This window comes from Rhineura floridana, chromosome 21 (assembly GCF_030035675.1).
Source record: "Rhineura floridana isolate rRhiFlo1 chromosome 21, rRhiFlo1.hap2, whole genome shotgun sequence".
Taxonomy (NCBI): Eukaryota; Metazoa; Chordata; class Lepidosauria; order Squamata; family Rhineuridae; genus Rhineura; species Rhineura floridana.
In genome coordinates, this window is record NC_084500.1 from 17,351,929 (window position 1) to 17,373,881 (window position 21,953).

The 21,953-nt window shown below is 48.8% G+C and overlaps 1 protein-coding gene across 2 annotated transcripts in view; it reads right to left on the bottom strand.

Annotated features, from left to right (window-relative positions):
* Window positions 1–21,953, bottom strand: part of ULK2 (unc-51 like autophagy activating kinase 2) — a 71,631-nt gene that overhangs the window by 32,282 nt on the left and 17,396 nt on the right. For both annotated transcript variants that reach the window (XM_061604679.1, XM_061604678.1), the window contains exons 4-10: window positions 14,039–14,071; window positions 11,895–11,931; window positions 9,055–9,228; window positions 7,774–7,847; window positions 6,529–6,630; window positions 4,597–4,655; window positions 4,382–4,464 (exon numbers count right to left, since the gene is read on the bottom strand). In XM_061604679.1, the coding sequence (XP_061460663.1) occupies window positions 4,382–4,464; window positions 4,597–4,655; window positions 6,529–6,630; window positions 7,774–7,847; window positions 9,055–9,228; window positions 11,895–11,931; window positions 14,039–14,071 (562 nt within the window). The remainder of the gene's footprint in view (window positions 1–4,381; window positions 4,465–4,596; window positions 4,656–6,528; window positions 6,631–7,773; window positions 7,848–9,054; window positions 9,229–11,894; window positions 11,932–14,038; window positions 14,072–21,953) is intronic.

Consider the following 21,953-nt stretch of genomic DNA (forward strand, 5'->3'; position numbering starts at 1 on the left):
CTGAAAACGGATATGGAGGAAGAACAAGTAAAAGAGTGTATGGTAAAGTGGGCAAAAAATTTTGGTTATAACATACAAATGGATCAATGGGAAAATATGTGGAAAAAAGGCTTGAGATTTACACTATGCTATAATCTTAAAGAAAATTTCTATAAAATGATGTACCGTTGGTACATGACTCCAGAAAAGTTGTCAAAAATGTATAGTAATGTTTCTAATGTTTGTTGGAAATGTAAACAACAAGAAGGATCATTTTATCATATGTGGTGGCTGTGTAAAAAGGCAAAATCATTTTGGGCACAGATAGGTAGGAAGATGCAAAAAATTCTAAAGATAAATATTCAGTCAAAACCAGAATTTTTTTTATTGGGTTTTATGGATAAACAAATAGAAAAGAAATATGGAAGAATAATATTATATATGATTACGGCAGCAAGATTATTATATGCACAAAAGTGGAAAATGGAATCAACACCAACAACGGAAGAATGGCTATTGAAATTAATGGACTTAGTAGAAATGGATAAATTGACATGTTTACTTAGGGAAAAATCGACAGATACATTTCTTAAGGAATGGAAGCCTCTCTTAGACTTTTTGTTGAAAGATCAAAATAAAATGATGATACTGGGATTTGACGATTAACTAAGACAGCCTATGGAGAAAAGTGATCCTGTATGTATACATTAAGGAACAGGTTTGATGTATATTATATACTTATAGCTGATCTGCGACAAATCGGAAGTCAACTATTTTATTTTATTTTTTTGTTGTTGTATTGTTATGTTTTTTGACTTTGTTTTGTTTGTCTTTTGAAAAATTTGAATAAAAATTATTAAAAAAAAAAAAAGAGTCAATTTCATTTAGACACCTAGGTGGACTAATTATATTTATCTGTTTAAAACAGGATCGGTGGAATATTTTTAAAATCAAGGGCAGCTGGCAATGGAGTTTTGTTGTGTTTTGGTCATTACTGTTTCTAGTCGTTTCTGTTATAACTACAAATTTTTAAAAAAATGGGGGGGGGGGAAATCCAGCCAGCGATCAACGCTGCTGTCATGCAAATCAAAACCAACCCACGTTCCCATTCCAGGGAGTTATTCGTCACTGTTATTGCCACTGTGCACTCACAGTCCCTTTCCTAGCTAACCTCCTGAGAAACCTGCAATACACGTCCTTCGAGTCCCCATTTTAGAGATGGAGAAACCAAGGATTTTATCTGGGGGTGGGGTAGGGCGAAGGCCATTCAGCAAAATCCACAGCTGAGCAGAGACTGAGTTCTCATTAAACATAAGAACACAAGAAGAGCCTGCTGGATCAGGCCAGTGGCCCACCTAGTCCAGCATCCTGTTCTCACAGTGGCCAACCAGGTGCCCGGGGGAAGCCCGCAAGCAGGACCATTGAATGCTGAATTCTCATTCATGGCTGAACAGCGATCTGACTCTAGCTCTGCACAATGTCCATTTAACTGGGGCAGCCTCCCCCCACCATGTGCCCTCCAAATGCTGTTGGGATTCCAACGCCCATCAGTCCCCACAGACAGCATGGGCAATGGTCAGGGTTGGATGAGAGTTGTAGTCCAACAACATCAGGAGGGCAGCAGGTTGGGGCGGCTGTACTAGAGCCCAAGAATTCTCCCTAGAGCAGGAATCTGCAAGCTTTCTACCCCCTGGGGGAACCTTCCGCCTCACTGACTCATCAGGCGCAGGGTCCTGTTGCAACAAAGGTGCTGGCCAGGCCTTCGTGGTGTCACCCTTGGCTGAACTCAGAATGAACCCTAGAACTTGCCCAATATCCCACCTCCCTCCAGCGGCAGGAAGAAATGAACACAAAGTGCCTTTCAGGAAAACATGCCTGCCGCCAGCCATCTTCTCGCCAAGGAAACCTAGGGAAGCTCACGAGGAACGCCAGAGTGCCTCAGAACCCTGCTGAAAAAAACGCTGCTCGCTAGACGATGCTTTGGAAGCGTCTGCAAAAAGTCAGCAGAAGAGGATGGACACCATCTATCATCTCTAAGTCCCGTTCTCTCTCACTGCCTACATCGAAAGGAGGTGGGTTGTATTTCGCTCTGTGGACTAAAGGGGTTACAAGCCAGTGCGCTACTATCGGACAGAGAATGTCGGACTTGGAGCATTGGGGGGAGGAAGAGGCTGAGTTCCTTAAAAACAATCCGTGCAAACATATCTGCCTGTTCGGAAGGTGATGAGATCTTCACTAGAGGTATTTAAGAAGAGGCTGGATGGTCAGTTGTCCAGAACCCTAGAGGTCACTCTTCTCTGTCCTGGCATCCTCCTGATGTTATTTAAATATATTTGATTACATTTCTATCCCACCTTTTCTCCAAGGAGCTCTAGGAGGCCTACATGGTTCTCCCTCCCCACATCTTATCCTCACGACAACCCTGTAAGGGAGGTTAGGCTGAGAGACGGTGACTGGCCCTAGGGTCACCCCAGGTGAGCTTCATGGCTGAGCGGGGATTTGAGGTCTGACTGTCTAACCACTACACCAACCGCTGGCTCCAAGTACCATCAGCAAAGGGAAAGTAAAAGTTATGCTCCCAGCAGGCAGCAGGGCAACCAGGAAAAGCCATCTTTTCCGCGGCTGCATCTACGCACACGGTCCCTCACACTCCACAAACAGCTGTCAGGCATCATCAGCTGGTCAGCAACTGATCAGAACCTGAGCTGGCAGAATGAGGCTTCCGTCAGAAACCTTCCCAGACAACAATCACAGAGGCCAAGTCGCGGAAGGCTATAAATAGTCTGGCAAGCTATTTTCAGTCGTTCCTCTCTGGCTCTGTGCGGGTGTGTTTTTTTAAATGGTTAACATGCTGAATGCCTCTCACAGGTTGCAAAAATGCTTGTTCGTGCTTTTAAAACACAACTCTGTCCCTGTTTTTGTTTTTTCACTTTGGACATAACCTTCCTTCTAAGAAATCCAGGATTACACAAGCAGATTGCGCTGTTTACCACCTAAGCATCCCTAACCGGAAGTGCTCCACCGACTGCCTCTGGGCAGTGTTCCAAAAGGCAAGCAGGAAGGAGCAAGCTGGCCAGCCTGGAGTATTATGCTTCCCGCTCCCCTGCCTTTTCTCATAGCTACATGCTGAAAGATGGGAGATGAAATGAAAAGCCATCAAGGAATCAATCTGCATTTAAATAATACCCACTTTAAGAACGCCATCCCAGAAATTAAACATCCATCTTGCTAGGTGATTTTTCTTTATATCTCTGATTATGTTTAGATCCCCCATTTTCTCCTCCAAGGGGCTCGAGGTGGCATATATGGCTTCCTCCCTCCCCGTTTCATCCTTGGAACAACCCTGTGGGGTAGGGTTGGGCTGAAGGTTAGGAAGAGTAGGATTGGGCCTGATCCCTATGCCAGCTCCAGGCTGGCACAACAATCGGGTCCGTGCATTCCTGGTAGAGTGGGGGGGACGGACCTCTCTGCCTGAAACCCTGGACAGCTGCCGCCACTGACAACACTGACCAAGGTGGACCCTTGGGTCTGACTCTGTGCAAGGCAGCTTGCTACATCCGGATCGTGCCCGATGCCATCGCACAACGGCCCCGAGGCCAGCCAGAGGACTTAGACCCCGGGCCAGCTTGGCCCTGCCCCTCCCCTCTCGCAGAGAACAGGCTGCTTCGGTCCACTGGCCCCGGCTTCAGCGCTCTCTCTCGCCCATGCTTGGTGGGGCTGGGCAGGAGGCCAGCTCAGCCGAGACTGCTGAGTGGAGGGCCGCCTTGGCTCAGCCGAACCTCTCCCCCTCCCTGGGGTGAGGGAGGTTTGGATCGCTCCTTGGTTTTGCTCTTTCCCTCTCCCTTTCCCATTCCCTTAAAAGAACTCTGGACAACAACAACAGAGGAAATGATGGCAGAAGCCCACCTTCGGGCCCCAATTCCTTAACTTTACTGTCACTTCTTCTTTAGCAGGTTTATTTTTGCTTTGAACAGCTACATCTGAAGAAGAGTTCTGTGTGGTTCAAGAGCTTGCAATTCCAGAATTTCAAGCGAGTCCTGTAAAAAGCACAGCTCCTTTTGCTCTGATGGACCAACACGCCAACTAAGGCTGCGAGAGCCAGTAGTGGTGCAGCGGTTGGGGTGTCAGACTAGGACCTGGGAGGCCAGGGTTCAAATCCCCACTCATCCACGAAGCTCAGCGGGTGACCTTGCGCCAGTCACTGCCTCCTAACCTACCTCACAGGGTTGTGGTGGGGATTAAATGAGGAGGACAGTGTGTACACCACCTTGAGCTCCTTGAAGAAAGAATAAGAAGCCCACAAAAACCATCAAACTAATCATCTTCACACACATCAATTCACACAGAAAAGCATAAGAAGTGCTGACTGGCAGAGGGAATGAGTCTTTCGATCTTTACTCACCAAAGTCCATCCTATCTTTCTGGTTTCTTTGGAGCAAACCCAAAAGCAGGTCGGCCAAGTAAGGGGATGTTTCCCTGGGGACACTGAAATAAATCACAGAGTCCTACTGAAGAGACAAACACACTGAGGCTCTGCCACCCTTTCAAAGAGGCAAAGGTATTCAAGGCCTTAAGATTCCCCCAGATACCAGGCACCCTCCACAGAAGTATACACACCTAGGGATCAGATTCCTGTTCTTTTCATAGAACATTCTCAGATCTTGAGGGCTATTAGCCTGTAAAAGAGGGAGAGGTGAGGAATGCGCCAAAAATTATATTTGCAAACGGACAAACAAAAGCCCCCACCAACATACACAAATGTGAGAACAAAGAACATCTAAAGAGCCTGGCTGCTGGATCAGACCAGGGCCCATCTTGTCCAGAATTCTGTTCAGAGTGGCCTCCACAAACAGAAAGCTCCTAGCCAGGTGGGGAACCTTCAGCCTATGGGCCAAATTAAACCCACCAAACTGGCCAATTTGGCCAACATGGCTGTTTTTGGATGCTCACGCCCACCTGGCACTCGCCAGACACCGTAAGATGTCAGCGGCCGGATAGGGAAAGCGGCGGGTACGCAGCTTACATTCGGTACTGTTTAAATTCGGCCTTATGGGGTTCCTGTGAGGATAAAATGGAGAGGGAGGAGAACCGTATGCGCCACCTGGAGCGCCTTGGAGGAAAGGTGGGATATAAATGCAATAAATAAATAAATAAATAAATAATAGTAATAAATAATCCCTGCTGGGACTGGCTCCACTTGGAAGCTCTGATCTGAAGCTCCAGAGTGGAGCTGACCCCTCCAAAAAGGGGGAACAGCCCATTTGTAAAAAGGGGCCAGTGGAAGGGTGACTACTTTTGGATGTGGTCTGCTGAGGGAGAGGGAGAGAGAGGGAGAGACACCCAGTCAAGCCACAGCTTGTATAGTGGGAACCAACCCTGTCAACTTGCCACCCTCCTTCCCTGGGGCGAGTCTTCTTCCTGGCGTTACCGCAGGGGGTTGGGACTCCTCTCCAGGAACAGATTAGTTTCCTCAGCACATGGCAGGCTGTAGTCATGTTCTTGCCACTCTCTGCTCTGGGAAAAGTCTTTAAGCCAGTCCACTTGGTCTCCTGCCCCAAACTCCAAAGCAAAGTCCTGCCACAAGTCTTTATCTGGGGGGATCTTCTTAAAGATTAGCTGGCCTAGTCCACTCAGGCTGGCAGAAAGAAATCTTCTCTGTTCTCCCTCACCATCTCCAGTGTAAAACATGGGCCCAAACAGAGGCAGGTAACCCTCCCAGCGTCTCTTGCCCTCCAAACCCACAGGGCGCTGTGAGAATCACATGTATGTTAGGCATGCCCAAAGGCAAGCCATGGTTAAGGAAGCAAACCCCTGGGAGGGGCCATAGCTCAGTGGTAGAGCATCTGCATATGCTGGGAAAAAGGACTCCTGTCTGAAATCCTAGAGAGCCACTGCCAGCCAGTGTAGGTAATGCTGAGCTAGACAGACCACTGATCTGATGCGGTATAAGGCAGCTTCCTACATAGGGAAAGGGCCTGAGATGGGTCTTAAAGCATCTGGCTTGCATGCAGGCCCCTGGTTCAACCCTTAGCACCTCCACATCGGACTGGGAGAGAATCCTGTATGAAACTCTGGACAGCCCCTGCCAGTCAGAGAAGACAAAACTGAGGCTGGACGGACCAATAGTCTGACTCAGTGTAAGACAGCTTCCTAGGTTCCTATAACCACGGTGCGCAAAACCACAATTTCCGTCTGTTTTAGAAGGGAACCATGGTGAGCTACTTTATAACCATGGTCTGCATTGGGGCACACACAGACGCAGAAAAACCAGTTAACGCCAGGAAGAGAAAGCAGAAATCCCTTGGGGGGTGGGGGGGAAGAAGGAGTTTGTGCCTCCAGATTTAGTCCCCCATTTTCAAACCACAATTTGCAAGGAGACGACATTGCCTCTGCGTGATCCAGAGCAGGCACACAGAGGATCTCTGTACCCACCCAACACCCTCAACACTTTGAGGCATGCTGAAGTGGAGGAGGAGATAACCCCTAAAACACTCGTGTTCTCTCCCCATCATGGGACTGGGACAACCAGCACGGTTAAGCTGCCCTTACCTGAAAAGGCGGCTTTCCAACCAGACATTGATAGATCACCGTTCCTATACTCCACAGGTCAGCCTTAGCGTCATAGTGCTGCGACATGATCACTTCAGGAGCCTGAAAGAGGCCAAGGACGGACAGTGGAGTTTATGGTGAGACAGGCAAGAGGGCGGCACTCATGAAATAGCCAACTGTGTGCGGCGGGTGGAATGGTGACCAAATCGCAGCCTAGTCCAGTTTTAGATCAGTCACACAGCACAGACTTCTTAAGTCGCCATGGGAGTTTTACAACACACTCTGGAGAGCTAGTTCACCCCCCTCCGCCTTGCTCCTAAGTGAATTGCTCCCATGTGGTTAAGCCACTCAAAACTATCCTTTCCTCCTCTGTGCATGCGTTCTACAAGAAGCAGGTGTGTGGCTGTATGAACAGGCCACCCAGAGCTACACCAAGCAAAGGCAAGTGGCAATTTTACGATGTGCCAGGCACAACCAGGAGAGGCATCTCAGGGGTGGCTTTGCCACAGCTTCTTTCCCAGGGTAACGGCTGGCTCAGTTTGCACCAGAGTCTGAGCGGGGCCTCTGCTAAGAGTTCCTCTGCTGGGCTGGCTGCCGGGTGGGGGTGGGAAGCACATTCCTCTTCCAAGGCCATGTTTCCCCTGAGATGAACAGACACTGTGCCAAACACTGAATCTGTCGGCTGGGAGAGCTCCAGTTTCCCACTTGAAACAAGAGTCCTCGCCATCAGGGCTGATCTACTACTGATGCAGTCACAAACCTTCTGGCAAGAGGTCTTTCCTGCTCAAAACACCTTGAAATAAAAAAAAAACCCAAATTTTCTTTGGAGGAGGGAAGCAAGTTAATTCCTGCCCCCTTAGTCTAGCCACAGCCTCGGCCCTGCCCCCATCTGCAATACGGGGATAACAATCCTGACCTACCTTACAGGGTTGTTGTAAAGATCAAAGTCATTCACACTAAACTGACACGAATCTGCTAAATTCTTGACATTCCACAGAGATTTTAAATTGTGTTCCGTGATTTGTAACGATATGATTTGTTGATATGTTTTAACATAGGCCACTTAGAGACTTTGGGACAAAAAGTGATATACAGACATACGATAACTGCCCTGGACTCCTGCTGGGAGGAAGGGCGGGATATCAATCAATTAACTGAATGATTAATTAATAGATGGATAGATAGGCTATATTCTCAAATTAAAGCACAGCAACAGTGCTGAAAGCTTTACGAATTCTTGCTCACCATGTACATTGGAGAACCACAGAGGGTGGCTGCCATCATGTTGCTCTGGAGGTAGCGAGCGAACCCAAAGTCAGCTGTTCAAAATGAAACACACGTCACATCAAGCCACTCATCTCCCAGCTACCAATTTAGAAAGAAAGCAAGAGAGAGATTGAGGCTTTCTTACAGTCCAGCTTGCTGGCATCCTACGGGACACAGATGCCAATGCTAGTAAGAACGCCACCCACACAGGGGCTCCCGAATCAACTGTTCCTTTCGCCATTCCCACCCACCCGCACCCTGGCTGCAACGTAAGCAGCTTGGAGCCCGTAGGAATGGTTCCCCAGTCAGCAGCTGCAAAGATAAATGGATGATTTAATGGATGCCTTGTTCACGTCTGCATTGGAAACAGAAATGAAGCAGGGGAGTGTGGGAGTTTCACACGCAGCACAGAGGCAAAGCCAGGCCAGCCAATAATCAGACGCTTGCAAGGGGGCTGCAGCCAATCACATCTCCCCAATGAGCACACCTGTCACACAACACGTGTGTTGGTTTCTTAAGTTTTTTGGGGGGCGCACCCAGAACAATCAAGACTCAGGTCACATCCATGCCATACATTTACAGCACATGGCTTCAATTGTAGTCTACCCCTCACAGAGCTACAGTTCAATGCGACCTTAAACTACAGCTGCCAGGAAAGCCATGTGCTTGAAATTAGGGACCGCCTGAACCTTTATACCCCAGCTCGATCACAGGAGTGGCGTTGGTCATCCCCCAGGTTGGTGAGGCTCATTTAACATCGACATCAAATCGACCCTTCAGTGTCGGTTCTCTGGTCAGCAGAGATTCAGCAGGTGCCTTCTGTTTTAACCTTTAAGCGTCTAATGAAAGCCCTTCTGTTCCACCAGGCTCATGCAAACAACTAAGAAGATGCTTTTAGCAGTAGGTGACCTTTGTTTTTACTGTATTTTTATGGCTTTTACTGTACAGTTTTAATTTATTTTTATTTGTAAACCGCTTTGAAAGAGCAGTATACAAATACATTTATAAATAAAATGAACGTGCAGTGTGGATGAGATGTTAGAAAAACAGATCATGCAAAGCTGGCCCCAAGCTGGGCATTTGCCAGGCTCACTTTCCCTTCCGTAAAAATTTACCGGACAGGCAGGAGACGATCAAATGGGCAGCAGCTCCTCAGCTCACAGTGGTTTTCCAACGCAAGCCTTTTGGTGTTGAGCTGCCCGTATCGCCAACGTCCCGACTCACCCACCTACCCCGAGGCAGCGCCAAGAGCCGACTTGCCTATCTTGACGCGTACGCCGCTGACGCTCGACTTCCTGCGGCTGGCGTACGACAGCAGGATGTTTTGCGGCTTGAGGTCCCGGTGGATGATCCCTTTGCTGTGCAGGATGCGCATGGCAGCCGCGATCTGCTGCAGGAACACACGGATGGTGTCCTCGCTGAGCGTTCCTTTTGCTAAGGGAGCGGGGGGAAAGCATTTTAACATCATGGGGACTTCTGAGTCTCAGTGACGCTCTGCAGGATGTCCCACTGGATTCAACCAGGGCTTCAAAACGCATCGAATCCCAAACTCCCCCCCCCCAATGGACCACTTGAAAATCATTGAGAGCCTTGACGGACCACTGAATGCTTTCTCTGCCTTTCGTAGCAATTATAATGTGCGGTGCAAGATGCTACAGGATTTTTTAATTGTATTTTTATTGCTTCTTCCATTTCTTATGTTGCATTAAAATCTGAACGCTACAGAATACAACATAGAATGCAAGAGGAATAATATGTGATGTAAGTAATAAAAGAAGCAATAAAAACTCAATTAAAAATCCCCGTGATTTAATGGGCTGTGCCCACCACCGGTCACAGCTGCTGCCCCTGCAGTCCTTCACAGACATGCTGCAAACCACATGAATGAAGCTTGCGAACCACGGTTTAGGAACCCCTGGGCTAGATTATTATGCCGCCCTGGGCTCCTGCTGGGAGGAAGGGCGGGATATAAATGAAATAATAAATAAATAAAATAATATATTATTATATATTTTAACCCACAAAGGCTTACAATTTGGGAAGGGCGTGCACACAAAAGGATTAAGTTGCGGCCTTTGTGTGGGGGCTTCCCTGGGAAAAACCTTCATGGGGTAGGCCTTGATTTTTAAAAGTTCCTTACAACATGTGTTGCCCCAATTGTGCACAGAGGTGCTGTGCTGGTAGCAGCCACAAACTAGGATGCACAGTCTGAGCATGGAGACCCAACACATGTGCAGGGTTCACTTTCTACCCGCCGTGCAGATCATCCGTTTGCAGAAGCTGCTCTGCACTGGCTGTGAACTTGAGAGTCTGAAGGCCTACGCAGTTCTGAGGCTCCCAGCAGCCTCTGGGAAGGGCAAGAGCCCTCCTCCTGCTGTTGCTCCCCAGCAACATAAGACTCGGAGGCACAGAGAGGCCTCATCTGACACCCTGGAGAGCCGCTGCCAGTCAGTGCAGACAATACTGAGCTAGATGTACCACTGGCCTGACTCGGTATGAGGCACCTTCCTATGTTCCTAGAGGTCATGGCTGCTTTGCTCCTCCGCTGGCTGGTTCTGTTGCTGCTCTGAGCTAAGGCCTGGCTTGGCGGAGGGTGTCGTTGCAAGGAGGGCTCGTGGTCTCTCCTAGACCAGCCATGAGGCGCAACCCAAACGACCAGCCTCAAAGCTTGTGGCTCGTCTGGAGAGCGCGGAACAATGAGCCTGGGTTCGGATGACACGTCAAGCCAAACGATGGCTTCGGCTGGTGCAGCCTAGCAGAGTGGCCACTGGAGGAGCAAGGCAGCCACGGCCTTCTCTCCTAGCTTGTTCACGCTAAGCCACGGGCCAGAATCTGAACCGGGAGGTTCCAGGCACCCGCCATGACAGGTAGCTGTTGAGACAATTTATCCTCCTTGAGTTTAGCTACCAGACAAACACTCCGTGCATGGGTAATGCTTCCATCGGCCTTCAGGGTTGCCTAAAATTCAGATGATGCAGACAATGCTGAACACTTAGGAAGCTGCCTTATACAGAGTCAGACCTTTGGCCCACCCGGCTCAGTACTGCCCACACTGACTGGCAGCAGCTCTCCAGAGTTTCAGGCAGGGGTGCTTTCCCAGCCCCTCCCTGCAGATGCCATTGGGGACTGAATCTGGGACCTTCTGCTTCCAAGGCAGATGTTCTGCCGCTGAGCTATGCTGCTTCCCCGAACAAGATCCCAGTCCTCATGGTTCTGAATTGTTTTTATATAGGAAGCTGCCGTATAGATAGTTTGACCCACTGGTCCATCTTGCTCAGCGTTGTCTACACTGACTGGCAGCGGCTCATTCAGGCAGGGGGACGTTCCCAGTCCTGCCTGGAGATGCCGCCATTGGGTCCACACCGAAACGGGAAAAAGCATGCGAGTTTTGGCTCTTCTGTGCTGTCCGTGTATAGAATCCTGTTCCCAACATTCCGTCACACTTCAGCTTGACCAACGGAAAAAGAAACCAAACCAAGATAGGGCTGTGAAAAAGCACACCATGCCGGGACAAGAAATGAACTGGGCTTTGCAAGGCTCAAGAACCTCATTCTGACTTTTCCTTCAACAGCTGTGAGGCAGAGCTCAAATCCCCAAATTAGCCATTTCACATTGCCAGTCAACCTTTCGGCCCATTATGCCGGACGCAAGTCAACGAGGCATTTCTCCTCTGCCCTATAATCTAGGGAAGAGAAATCTTTTCCTCTGCATCTCGCTGCCTCTTCTCACAAAGCCTTGAGGTCTTTCCTCCGAAGGAAACGTTTGGCATCAGATCCCAGAGAACTGGAACAAAGATCTGCTGTCTTGCAGACTCAATTCTACAACAGAGCTGTAACGTTTTGCCCCTCCCACCCATGGTGTAATTCCCTTAAAAAATCTATTTGGAGAATACATGACTGACAGGAAGGGGACGCCAATTTTAGCTTGTATTTTAATTTACTGACAACTCTGGAAACAAAAGAGTATTAATATCCACAGCCAGAAAACACACTCCCTCCAGGCAGTCATAAACTATGCAGGAAAAGGAACAGCCACGGGGCATCGCAACAACACTCTGCAACCTCTGAGCTGTGAACAAAGTACCACAAGCAATCCATTACCTTGTAAGTAATCTGCCAGGTCGCCACCATTGCAATACTGTCCAAGGGAGAGAAAGCAAAAGGGCTCGTATCAGATTTGCTGGTGTCTGAACTCTTCATCTGCTTGTTCAAAAGGCCAACAAGTAGACATAACATGGCATAACCAACTAAATCAGGAGCATTCCTCTGGCTCCGGTGATCCTTTCCCTTCCAATGCAGATATGCCTCTCAATTTTCTGAGCTAACCAAGGTGCACTGTGACATTTGGAGCGGCAGTTTTTCATTAACTATGGTTAGTTCAAACCACCAGTGTTTCCAAACCCACGGTTAGTGAAACACACTAGTGCAAACACCAAGCAGCACCTTGGCTGTGTTCCGAAAATTAAAAGGAGGACATTTCCAAACAATGCGGGAGAGGGGGCATATATGTCTGCTTATCTATGCTTAGGAGATTGGGAAGTGTTACGTCTGTACCAGGCCCAAGCGTTTAATAGTCTAAAGAAGCCTCGGGGTGTGTGCAATATATCTTTGCCACCCAAATGGATCCAAACACATCTTCTATTATTCACATTTAATTCATTATGGTAAGTTAACAGAGACACTTTGCTCAAGAATCACAGGTATTTTGAATGAAGCTGCTGCAAAATTTATGGAACCTTAGTATATTTAATAGCTTATCTGAAATTAAACACTTTAGTTCACTACAACATTCAGCAAGGCAATGTTTAGCAATATTAATTGTTCCGTGGGGTAGAAGAAAGTAATGGATGCTACCATGCCACAAACGGACAGACCCACATGGAAGACAGGATTAGGAGACCTTTTTTTAATAAAACACATTGCTACTCATTGAAGAAAAAGAAAGCACAGGAAACAAGGAGGCCACTGGTTTATTCCAGGGTTTAGCAAAGGAGACAGGAATGCTTTGCACAACACCCAGTTCTCAGTGGTGACTTTCCACCCAGTGGCGAGGTCTGGAAAAATCCTGGTGTCATTTTGCTTTGGCATTTGAAAGCTTACTGCCGTCACTGGTGAACTTTTTCATTTTAGAGTAGGTCTGTTTCAAGCTCTGTCATTGTCCCCACCCCACCCCCGGGTGGCCCAACAGGGTGTCACTGGTGACAACTCTGTTCATATTACCAGCCTCTCCAAGCACTGAGCAACTACCAAGCTTGACAATTACCATATGTTGTTTTTAAAAAAGAAACTGTAATATGACTATCTGATGTTATTTTCTGTCCTGTTAAGCCTCTTAAATATTTTCTCCACCATCATCACTCCCACCTCCGCCAGTTTCTTTAAAGCATGGCACAGCTGGGGGAGAGAGACATGGAAGAATACACCATGTTTATTAATTGTAACTTTGTTATTTTTCAAAATCAAATATTAATCTATATCCCCGTTCTCAACTCTAGCCTGGTTTGCATGTCACACTAAACCGTAATTAAAATAACCATGGTTTAATGTGGGCAAGCAGTGTGCTGATGCCTGCTACTGAAACTGTAGGTGCTTCACTCCTCCCCCTTGCCTGCCACACCATGGAGGGAACAGACCATGGTCTGGCTGGTTGTTACATTCAAACCAGTGCTTGTGGTTTGTTCCTCCTGAAGCAATCTTGAGGGGTAAGCCAAGAACAGACCTTCTGCTTGTGGTTTGTTTGGAGAAACAAACCATGAGCCTGGGTTCACACGTATCAACAAGCAGGACCCCCTAGTGAAGCAGGAGAAGAGCAAAGCACCAGGAATTTCAGCAGGAGGAAGTAGCAGTTTATTTTAACTGTGATTTAATGTGCATTGCAAACTTGGCTAGAGTTGAGAGGTTCTGTCTGTGCTCATGGGGATGTAGATTAATATTTGATTTGGGGGGAGAAACAAAGTTACAATTAACACGGTGTGTTCTTACATGTCATTTTATTTTTTTATTTAAACTATGGGTTAATGCGATGTGTGAATGGGGCCAATGTGTGGCCACTCCAATTGCACACTCTGTGGACTTGCAGATGCTGATTTGAGGGCAGGGCAGGATGGGAATTAGCAAACATTTCCTCGTCGTTTGACTCTGCAGCTAATCAAGGAAGGGTACAGTTCATCTCTACGGTATTTCAAAATGATAGACTTGGTCTATTCAAATCCAGTCAAGGAGAAATTGGAAGAAGGAATACGTACCTCCATTACTAGAAAGACAGAATTGGGCAACTCCTGAAAGAGAAGCAGAGAAATGTCTCATTAAATAAGAAAACAAAAAACTGGTTTATGCCAAGTCAGACCATTGGTCTATCTCAGCTCAGTTTTCTCTTCACTGGCTGACAACAGCTCTCCGTGGTTTCAGGCAGAGTCTTATCGTAGTCTTACCTAGAGTTTGGACCTGGGTCCTTCTGCATACAAAGCAAGCGTCCCATCACTGAGCTGTGGCCACTCTCCAAACGAATTCTAATCTTAATAGGCTTTCAAATAAAAATCATCCTCTAAGCACTAACACAGACATATATATAAGTGCTCAACCCAGACATCACACCAAACCATGGCTAAGAAAGCTCAGGCTTAAGCTTCGGCCCAGTATCTGAACTGCCAAACTGGAATCGGAAACCATGAGATATACAAACTACGGCTGAGTTGGCTACTGCACAACGGAGACTGAAGCAGATGAGAGGACAGGAAATGAAAGCAGACCAAGGGAGCCCTGAAGCATTTGCCTGTTTGATATCTGGGAACTCACATTATCTGCTTGGGTCCCAAACTATTGTTGGCACAAATCATGGGTCAGTGTGATGTCAGAATGGAGTTGTTTGTGCCCCTATTTGTGCAACTCGGGCACTTTTCGAATAATTGTCCTTTTTCATTAGAATTCTGCAATGAAGGTAACAGACTGTTCCTGCCCCTCAATCCTGCATGCAAGGTGCCCATCTACCCTTGTGCCCCCTAGAAACTACCCATGAGATATGCAGTAAGTGAGGTGCTTTACCGAGGGATTCCCAACCCTCATCTGCGGTCCGCACCATCAACCGAAACGACACGGTCTATGATGCGCCTGTGCCGCTCCTGGAGGAAGGATCTGTCTGGCCAGCACCCGAGGTGAAGGAGGATCAAGGCCAGACTTGCCCAACCTGGTGCCCACCAGATGTTTTGGAAGACGTCACCCATCAGCGCTGGCCACGGTCCGTTCTGGCTGGGGTTGATGGGCACTGTCATCCAAGATGGGCACCAGGTTGGGGAAAGTTGAACAAGACCCTCTTTCCTTAACCGCTGGGGAAATCCTTTTGGTTTCTATTGCTCTTGCTCTAACATTTTTACGGCTGTGGCACAAGGAGTCTCCTTCAATGTGGTGTGCGTCTGAGGGAGAGGGCAGAGGCGGGACCTGTCCTGAGCAGACAAGAGGCTGCCGTATGGGGGCAGGAAACCCCTTTATTTATTATATTGCATTTCTATCTTCCAGGGAGCTCAAGGTGGCATATGTGGTTGTCCTCCCTCTCCAGTTTATCCTCAAAACAACCCCAGGAGGTAGGTTAGGCTGAGAGGCAGCGACTGGCCCAAGGTCACCCAGTGAGCTTCATGGCTGAGCGGGGATTTGGCTCAGGCCCTAGCCCGACACCCTAACCACTTCGCCACCAGTGGGTCTCATGGGGGTAGGGGCCCCTCTCTAGGTACTCGCGGTGGCGCTTGCCTACCAATTGGTTGAAAACCCCCAAACCCTTCACAGTCACAAATCCGTTGGGCACAAGCCCAGAACTGCTGGCGTTCCACTACTCTGCAACTCTCTGTGGCAGCGTTTCCCAGGCAGACAGCATGGTGCTTGACACCCGCTGAAGACACCCCACCAAATCCACAAACAGCGCACACACACGGCAGCTTCTCTTGCTGGCAGCGCAGGACACATCAGCCTTCTCTAGGAAGCAACGGATTTCTTTGGCGTGTCTTCCAGGAGACTTCCTCCTGGAAATATTTCCCCCCCGCTCTTACCGCTAGATTAAAGGGAAATTATCTGAAATACTTCTAGAGAACTTGACCACGAAGAGCAAAGCCAAGGCGACAGACTGGAGCAAACACACGCACATCTGTTTTCAGACATTGGGCTGGACCTGTAGCAACCTGGGCATGCAGAGCTAGCCGTCTTCTTCTGGAGAAGCTGGAGGCACAACAAGCAGCCAAGGAAACCAGAACGGATCCTGCCTCTTAGAAAGCTCAAGGTCAGCAAAGGCATCTTCTGCTGGGGCTGCCAAGACCTGGAACAAACTCAGAGGAATCTACACCGTGGCGCAGTCCAACGGGCAACACATTTAATTCAAGCGCCTTGGAAGCTTTGGGATACTGGCTGCCTGAGCAAGCTCTGGGCACGGAAGGCTCTCGTGGCCAAGAAGAAACCCGATAGGGCAACAGAGCTGAGCTCCATCCCGACAGGCGTGACCTCTCCTGACTTGCCTGAAATCCAGACTGTGGAAGGGAGGGAGTGGGTTGCTCCAAGGACAAAGATCCAACTGTAAATTGGTCCACAGCCTTCTGGAGACCAACAGCAACCTCTCTTGCTGCCCCAAACACAGCAGCCGGGCTCCGAACAAGAATCGCTGCGGGGACACGGCACGTAAAGCAGCAGATTCCAACCAGGCCTCAAATCACATCTCAGTCATGAGCTGGAAAGGGCAACAGCACTGGCGCTACTTCTCTCAAATGCAAGTTTCGGATTAGTAAACAGGGAGCAGCAGTCCCAGGTAGGTTGCTACGCTACCTCTCAGCCTAGGCCAGGGGTTGCCAAAGTGGTGCTCATGGGCACAGAGGCACCCTTGAGGCCTTCTCTTGAGGCCCACAAAGTCTCTGAGCCCACCCACTCACTGTCCCCTTGGGCCACTAAACGGTGAGGGTGGCTACTTTTTCCGTCCTTGTAAAGCACATAGAACTGATGGAGGAAGTTGGAAGAGTGACACTCTACACCTTCTTTCAGCTCTATACACTTTCCAAAGCTCATATTAATTCTATCGGATCTGACTTTTGCCAAAATCCCTTGGAAAAGTTGAGTGTGCACGCGTCCATGGCTTTCTGCCTTTCTGTCTCTTGGCGGGGAGGGCAGATCTGGGGGAGGGAAGAGCCCACAGGGGGTGGTGCCCACGGCACTCGCTCCAAACTCCAAGTGAGCCCATGGACCTTAAAAGGTTGGCGACCTCAGCCTCATCGGACTGACAGCCGCTCTCCAGGGGCGCAGGTCTTTCCCGGGACCAGGACCTGATCCTTTCTTAACTGCAGCTGCTGGGGACTGAACCTGGGAGCTCTGCGTGCAAAACACAGACATTCCCTCTCCGCTACGGGTCAGACCCACTGCTACACCTGGGACCACGACAGAATAGCCAGGACTATCATTCTTAATCCTGTAACAGGGCAGATTTTCCCACCCATTTTGCCACGATGGATGATTTATGGGGAGGTTGCTATAAACAAGTACCTACAGTATATAAAACAGACACACATTTGCAGGTGCAGTAGACAGGCATACAATGAGCTGAAAATAAACCTCCCCCACGAAAAACAATAAAAAAAACAATTAGTTTTACATTACATTGTTTCAATTTGGATCAATATCATTCATGATGATTCATGAGTTATTATCAGATTCATGAAGATATAATAAAAGTTGGGAAAAGAACAGGCCCTGATAACTGCGCATAACCTAAACCAAAGGCTTTAAAAAGAAGATGACAAGGTGTTTGTACAAGCGCTCTGGATAATTCTAGTTACGGCCGCGCCTGTAAGAGAATATTAAACCCTGGAGTCTCTTTCTAAGGAAGTCCCGGCTTGACACTCCTTTAGGAAGCGCAGATGCATCTCAGTAGGGGACAGCAATCCAGGCACAGACACCTATCTCAGCGTAATGTGGGTAGGGATCCTCGGCCCCAACAGCAGCGACATCAAAAACATAACCACTTTAGGGAGGGGAGAAAGGGGGCCAAGATCCAGTCCCACAGGGTGTAGGAAACTATGCTGCCGCGTACCAGTCACAACGATCTTCACCAACACCTCCGTATTAACCAGGGGTGTAGTCGTCCAGGGTCTCGGGGGGTCTTAGACCCTTTACTTTTTTGGAAGCCGGGTCCCAAGGAGCCAACCAGCATGAAAAGGGAGTATCTTAGCCACTGAGAAGAATCTTCTAACATGCTTTCCTGCCGACTGGAGCCAATCAGAGTAAAAAGAGGTGAGTCAGCCAGTGAGAAGAGTCTTCTCAGAAAGGTCAAGGAAGCATGAGAAGAGTCTTCTCAGTAGCTGACACTCTCCCTTTTTGTGCTTATGGCTCCTAGGGATGTCTATTGTGGGAGAAGGCATTAACAAGGATGTCATTCTCAACCCCGCAGCAAAAAAGGGGAGGGGGCACGACTATGACCAACGTGAAGGGACCCTGCACTTCTGGATTTGCCCCTATGCGACTGATGGTAACCGTGCATGGAAGGCACCAATCAACACAGAGCGATGGCAGGAACACCATGAGTACTTCTTTTAACCCTGTCCCACACAAGGACACAGATGGGCAACGCCACATGCCTCCCCCCACCCCCAGGCACACAGCGCTAACGCTACAGTCCAGTGGTCAGGAAGGCAGCAAGCCAGGCCTACAACTACCAACGGACATGGAGTTGGACTTCACACCCCTCCCAGCAGCCCAAACGACTCAGGGAAATAAAACTAGGGCCGGCGAGGAAGAGGGCCCTTCAGTCCAAGCACCAAGGCAGCGCCACAGCCCAGGAGTCAGCAGAGACCAGACACGGTACCGGTTCTTCCGCAGTCGGACGGACGTCATCCCACTGTGCGCAACACCTTCTGCACTGGCAAGTCTGCACAGGAAGCAGGAAGTGTTCTGGAAGTGAGCTGTACTCGTTCCCATGGGGATAGGAAGGATTTCCAGCTCAAACAGAAAACACAGCCTTCACAGAAGGCAGCCCTACCTTTGACCCCTGCGAGGAAGGCAGGGCATACAGTTGTAGAATTCAGCTACCAGAGCAATTAAAAAAAATAATACATCACAGGCTACACACAGCTCAGCTGACAGCATTTGTCTCTCCCAATTTCTGCTCATGGGGAAGAAACCATTCCTATGAACTCCTGAGGGTATTGACTATTATTTATAGAGCACCGTTCATAAAATATTTCCACATGCAACAGGGAATGCAGCCTCGATAAAGAAGGTATAGACCCCAGTGTTCTCAAAAGCAGCAGCACTCAGGCACTTCTGGCCTGCTTTGATGGGGATAAAAAGTGATGGACGATGTTGGTTTTTCCACCCAAGCTGGCTGCCAGCCGTGGACGGTTTCAAGACTCTTAACGTGCCCGCCAAAAAATGACTGCGGCTGTGGTTGCTCCGGCTGACGTGCCGAGATGACTGATGTTCAGGACCAATGTATAAACTCTGCCAGTTATGGGAAACATTCACCCAGAACAGGCTGCTGCCCATACTTCCACGTGTTGCCGTGACGCATCATGGGCTTGCAAGGGAAGGGGGGGAGGCGGTGCAGGTGAAGACTGGATATGACCGCAGTACAGCAGGTGGGACACAGGTGGTGCAGGCAGAGCGTCGGCTACAGTTAGAAAAAGAGTAAGGGTGCAGGTGATGAGATAAAACCTTCTCTGCCAGAGACCCAGGAGAACTGCTGCCGGCCTGAACAGACAGCACTGGGGATGGATTAGCAGACTCACCTAGGATAAGGCAGCTTCCCATGGTAAGAGTTGGCACGCTGGACAAATAATTGGTCAAACCATAGAATAGTAGATGGAGTTGGAAGGGGCCTACAAGGCCATCAACCCCCTGCTCAATGCAGGAAATATGGCTAAATGTTCCCAGAAAGCCAATGTGTAGATGGCAGGTCAATATATATATACATATATATGGTGCCCTTCCTTAGCAAGGGACAGCAGCAAGTGCTGCCTGTCCCTTTGCTCTGAAGCAGGCGGGGGCAAACGTGCCGGCTCGTCAACGATGCTTCCACTGAGTATCTGCCATAATTGTAGGCATTCCCAAAAGGAGATCGTCGGTGGCAAAGGTTACTGTCTAGGGCTGCCCATGAACAAAAGAACAGCTGGCTGGAAACGTTTATCCAGGGGCAAAGATAAGGAGCGCTGGTTGAAATCGATGCCTAGATTCTGTGGCCTTCCAAATATCATAGCCTTTCTATAGGAACGCAGGAACCTGCCTTATCCTGAATCAGACCCAGAGGTCCATCTAGCTCAGTATTGTCTCCACAGAGTGGCAGCAGCTCTCCAGGGCTTTCAGGCAGGGGACTCTCCCTGGAGATGCCAGGATTTGACCTTGAGACCTTCTGCAAGCAAGGCAGATGCACTGCCACGGAGCGATGGCCCTTTGCTATATAAACCCCGCCCTGCGCATCACAAGGAGTGAATTTAGGGCCCACTCTGTTCATGCAGAGCAATGAGGCCCAGCAGGCCTGGTTGGGTGGGTGACCTAAATTAAAGCCAGCACAAGATCTAGGACGCGTCCCATCATCCTCTGTGGCCTGCAGGGAATTCTGGGGCCCGTCCAGACACTGCACACGAACACTGCTTGTCCTAGAAAGTAGCCCGGAGAGACTGGGAAGAGTGGGCACTTCCACTTACCGCTACCAGGCATCTGAATTATGCCAGTCCAAAACGTGGAGAGGGTGGCATCCAATGCTCCTCCTCCTCGGAGTGAAAATAATGGACACGGCTAACTCGGAACCACTAACTTAAATGGGTCTACTCTGAGTAAAACTTAGTTGGACACAACCCTATCCATTTAGGAAAGCTGAGTATGCCTATTCTTCTTCTTGGCGATCGCTTGTGACCAAGTAAGATTATCTTCCAAAATATAGTCTTTAACAATGGATCTGTCTGAATCTGTATCCACCGCCAATGTACCGGTCCATGACTAGGTGGATTTTCACAGTCCTGCCCCCGTCACCATTTGTCAATCGCCATGGGACTTTTGCTCTGCGTCCCACTGCCACTGGCCAAACCACAGCGGCTTTGGCACTCAGGGAAGGGTAGGGCATTCTTGGTTGCAACACCCAATTTGTGGAACTCCCTCTCCCGCTGGGAAGCTCAATGGGGGCCCTTCCCTATGGGCATTTGGAGGCCAGGTGACATCTGCTGCAGTTGGCTCTGGGATGCTGCTTTAAATTCATTTTGGTTTTTATTTTGACTATCATGTGCTTTTTTCATTTGTAATCTGGATGGGTTTTTTTCTCTCATTTGGGACATATATTTGGGCCTTCAGTGATCTTATGAGGCTTTGGGCTATATCGAAACGTTTTACGACCAATGGACCTTACGACGGGCAGGCGAAGCCTTGATGGGGGGGCTGTCTGGTTGGGGTTGACCCGTGACAGGGCCTTCTCAGTGGCAGTCCCCCATTTGTGGAATGCATTTGATGGCTGAAAGGTACTCTTCCTGGAAACCCTGAAATCACTGGCTGAAAATGTGATTGCTTTAACTATTTTTAGAGAGTGCTTTTGATGATATTGATATATCTGCCACCCAGGGCTCCTATGGGAAAAAAGGGCAGGATATAAAGTCAATAACAACAGTGAGGAGATGGCAGGGACTGAACAGCAACACACTTGATCAACCACTAACCTGGAGTCTCAATAATAATGCCACCAGAGTCCCTGCATTTTCCCCACCCTGCTTTTCGCTTCCTTCAGCGGCCTGCACTTCAGAGAGAGCGATGGGCTCTGCTTGGATGATGTGATGAACTACAGCCCCCAACCTAACTCAAGATGCAAGGAGCAACCTCATGGAAATCATAAAGCAATTATGGCCCCCTTCAGCGGGGTGCTCTTTGGCTGTCAAGCGATGCGCATACGTTAATGGCTCACCAATTCACTGGGGCATGTTTGCAGATGAATGAGCATCATTTTTTCTTTTCTCCTACCCAGTGCAGAAATGTGCTGGGCTTGAGCCACGCTAAGTGATGCTTCAAGCTCCCTGCATTTGGATGAGAGGAAGCGATGGATCAGATTTCCAAGTGTCCGTGGACCCTGCCTGAGAACAGCTGATACAAATCAAGGCCTGTGGAACAAAACTTTGTAAATGGACAATATACAAGTGGGCAGGTAACAATGACGCTGGGGTT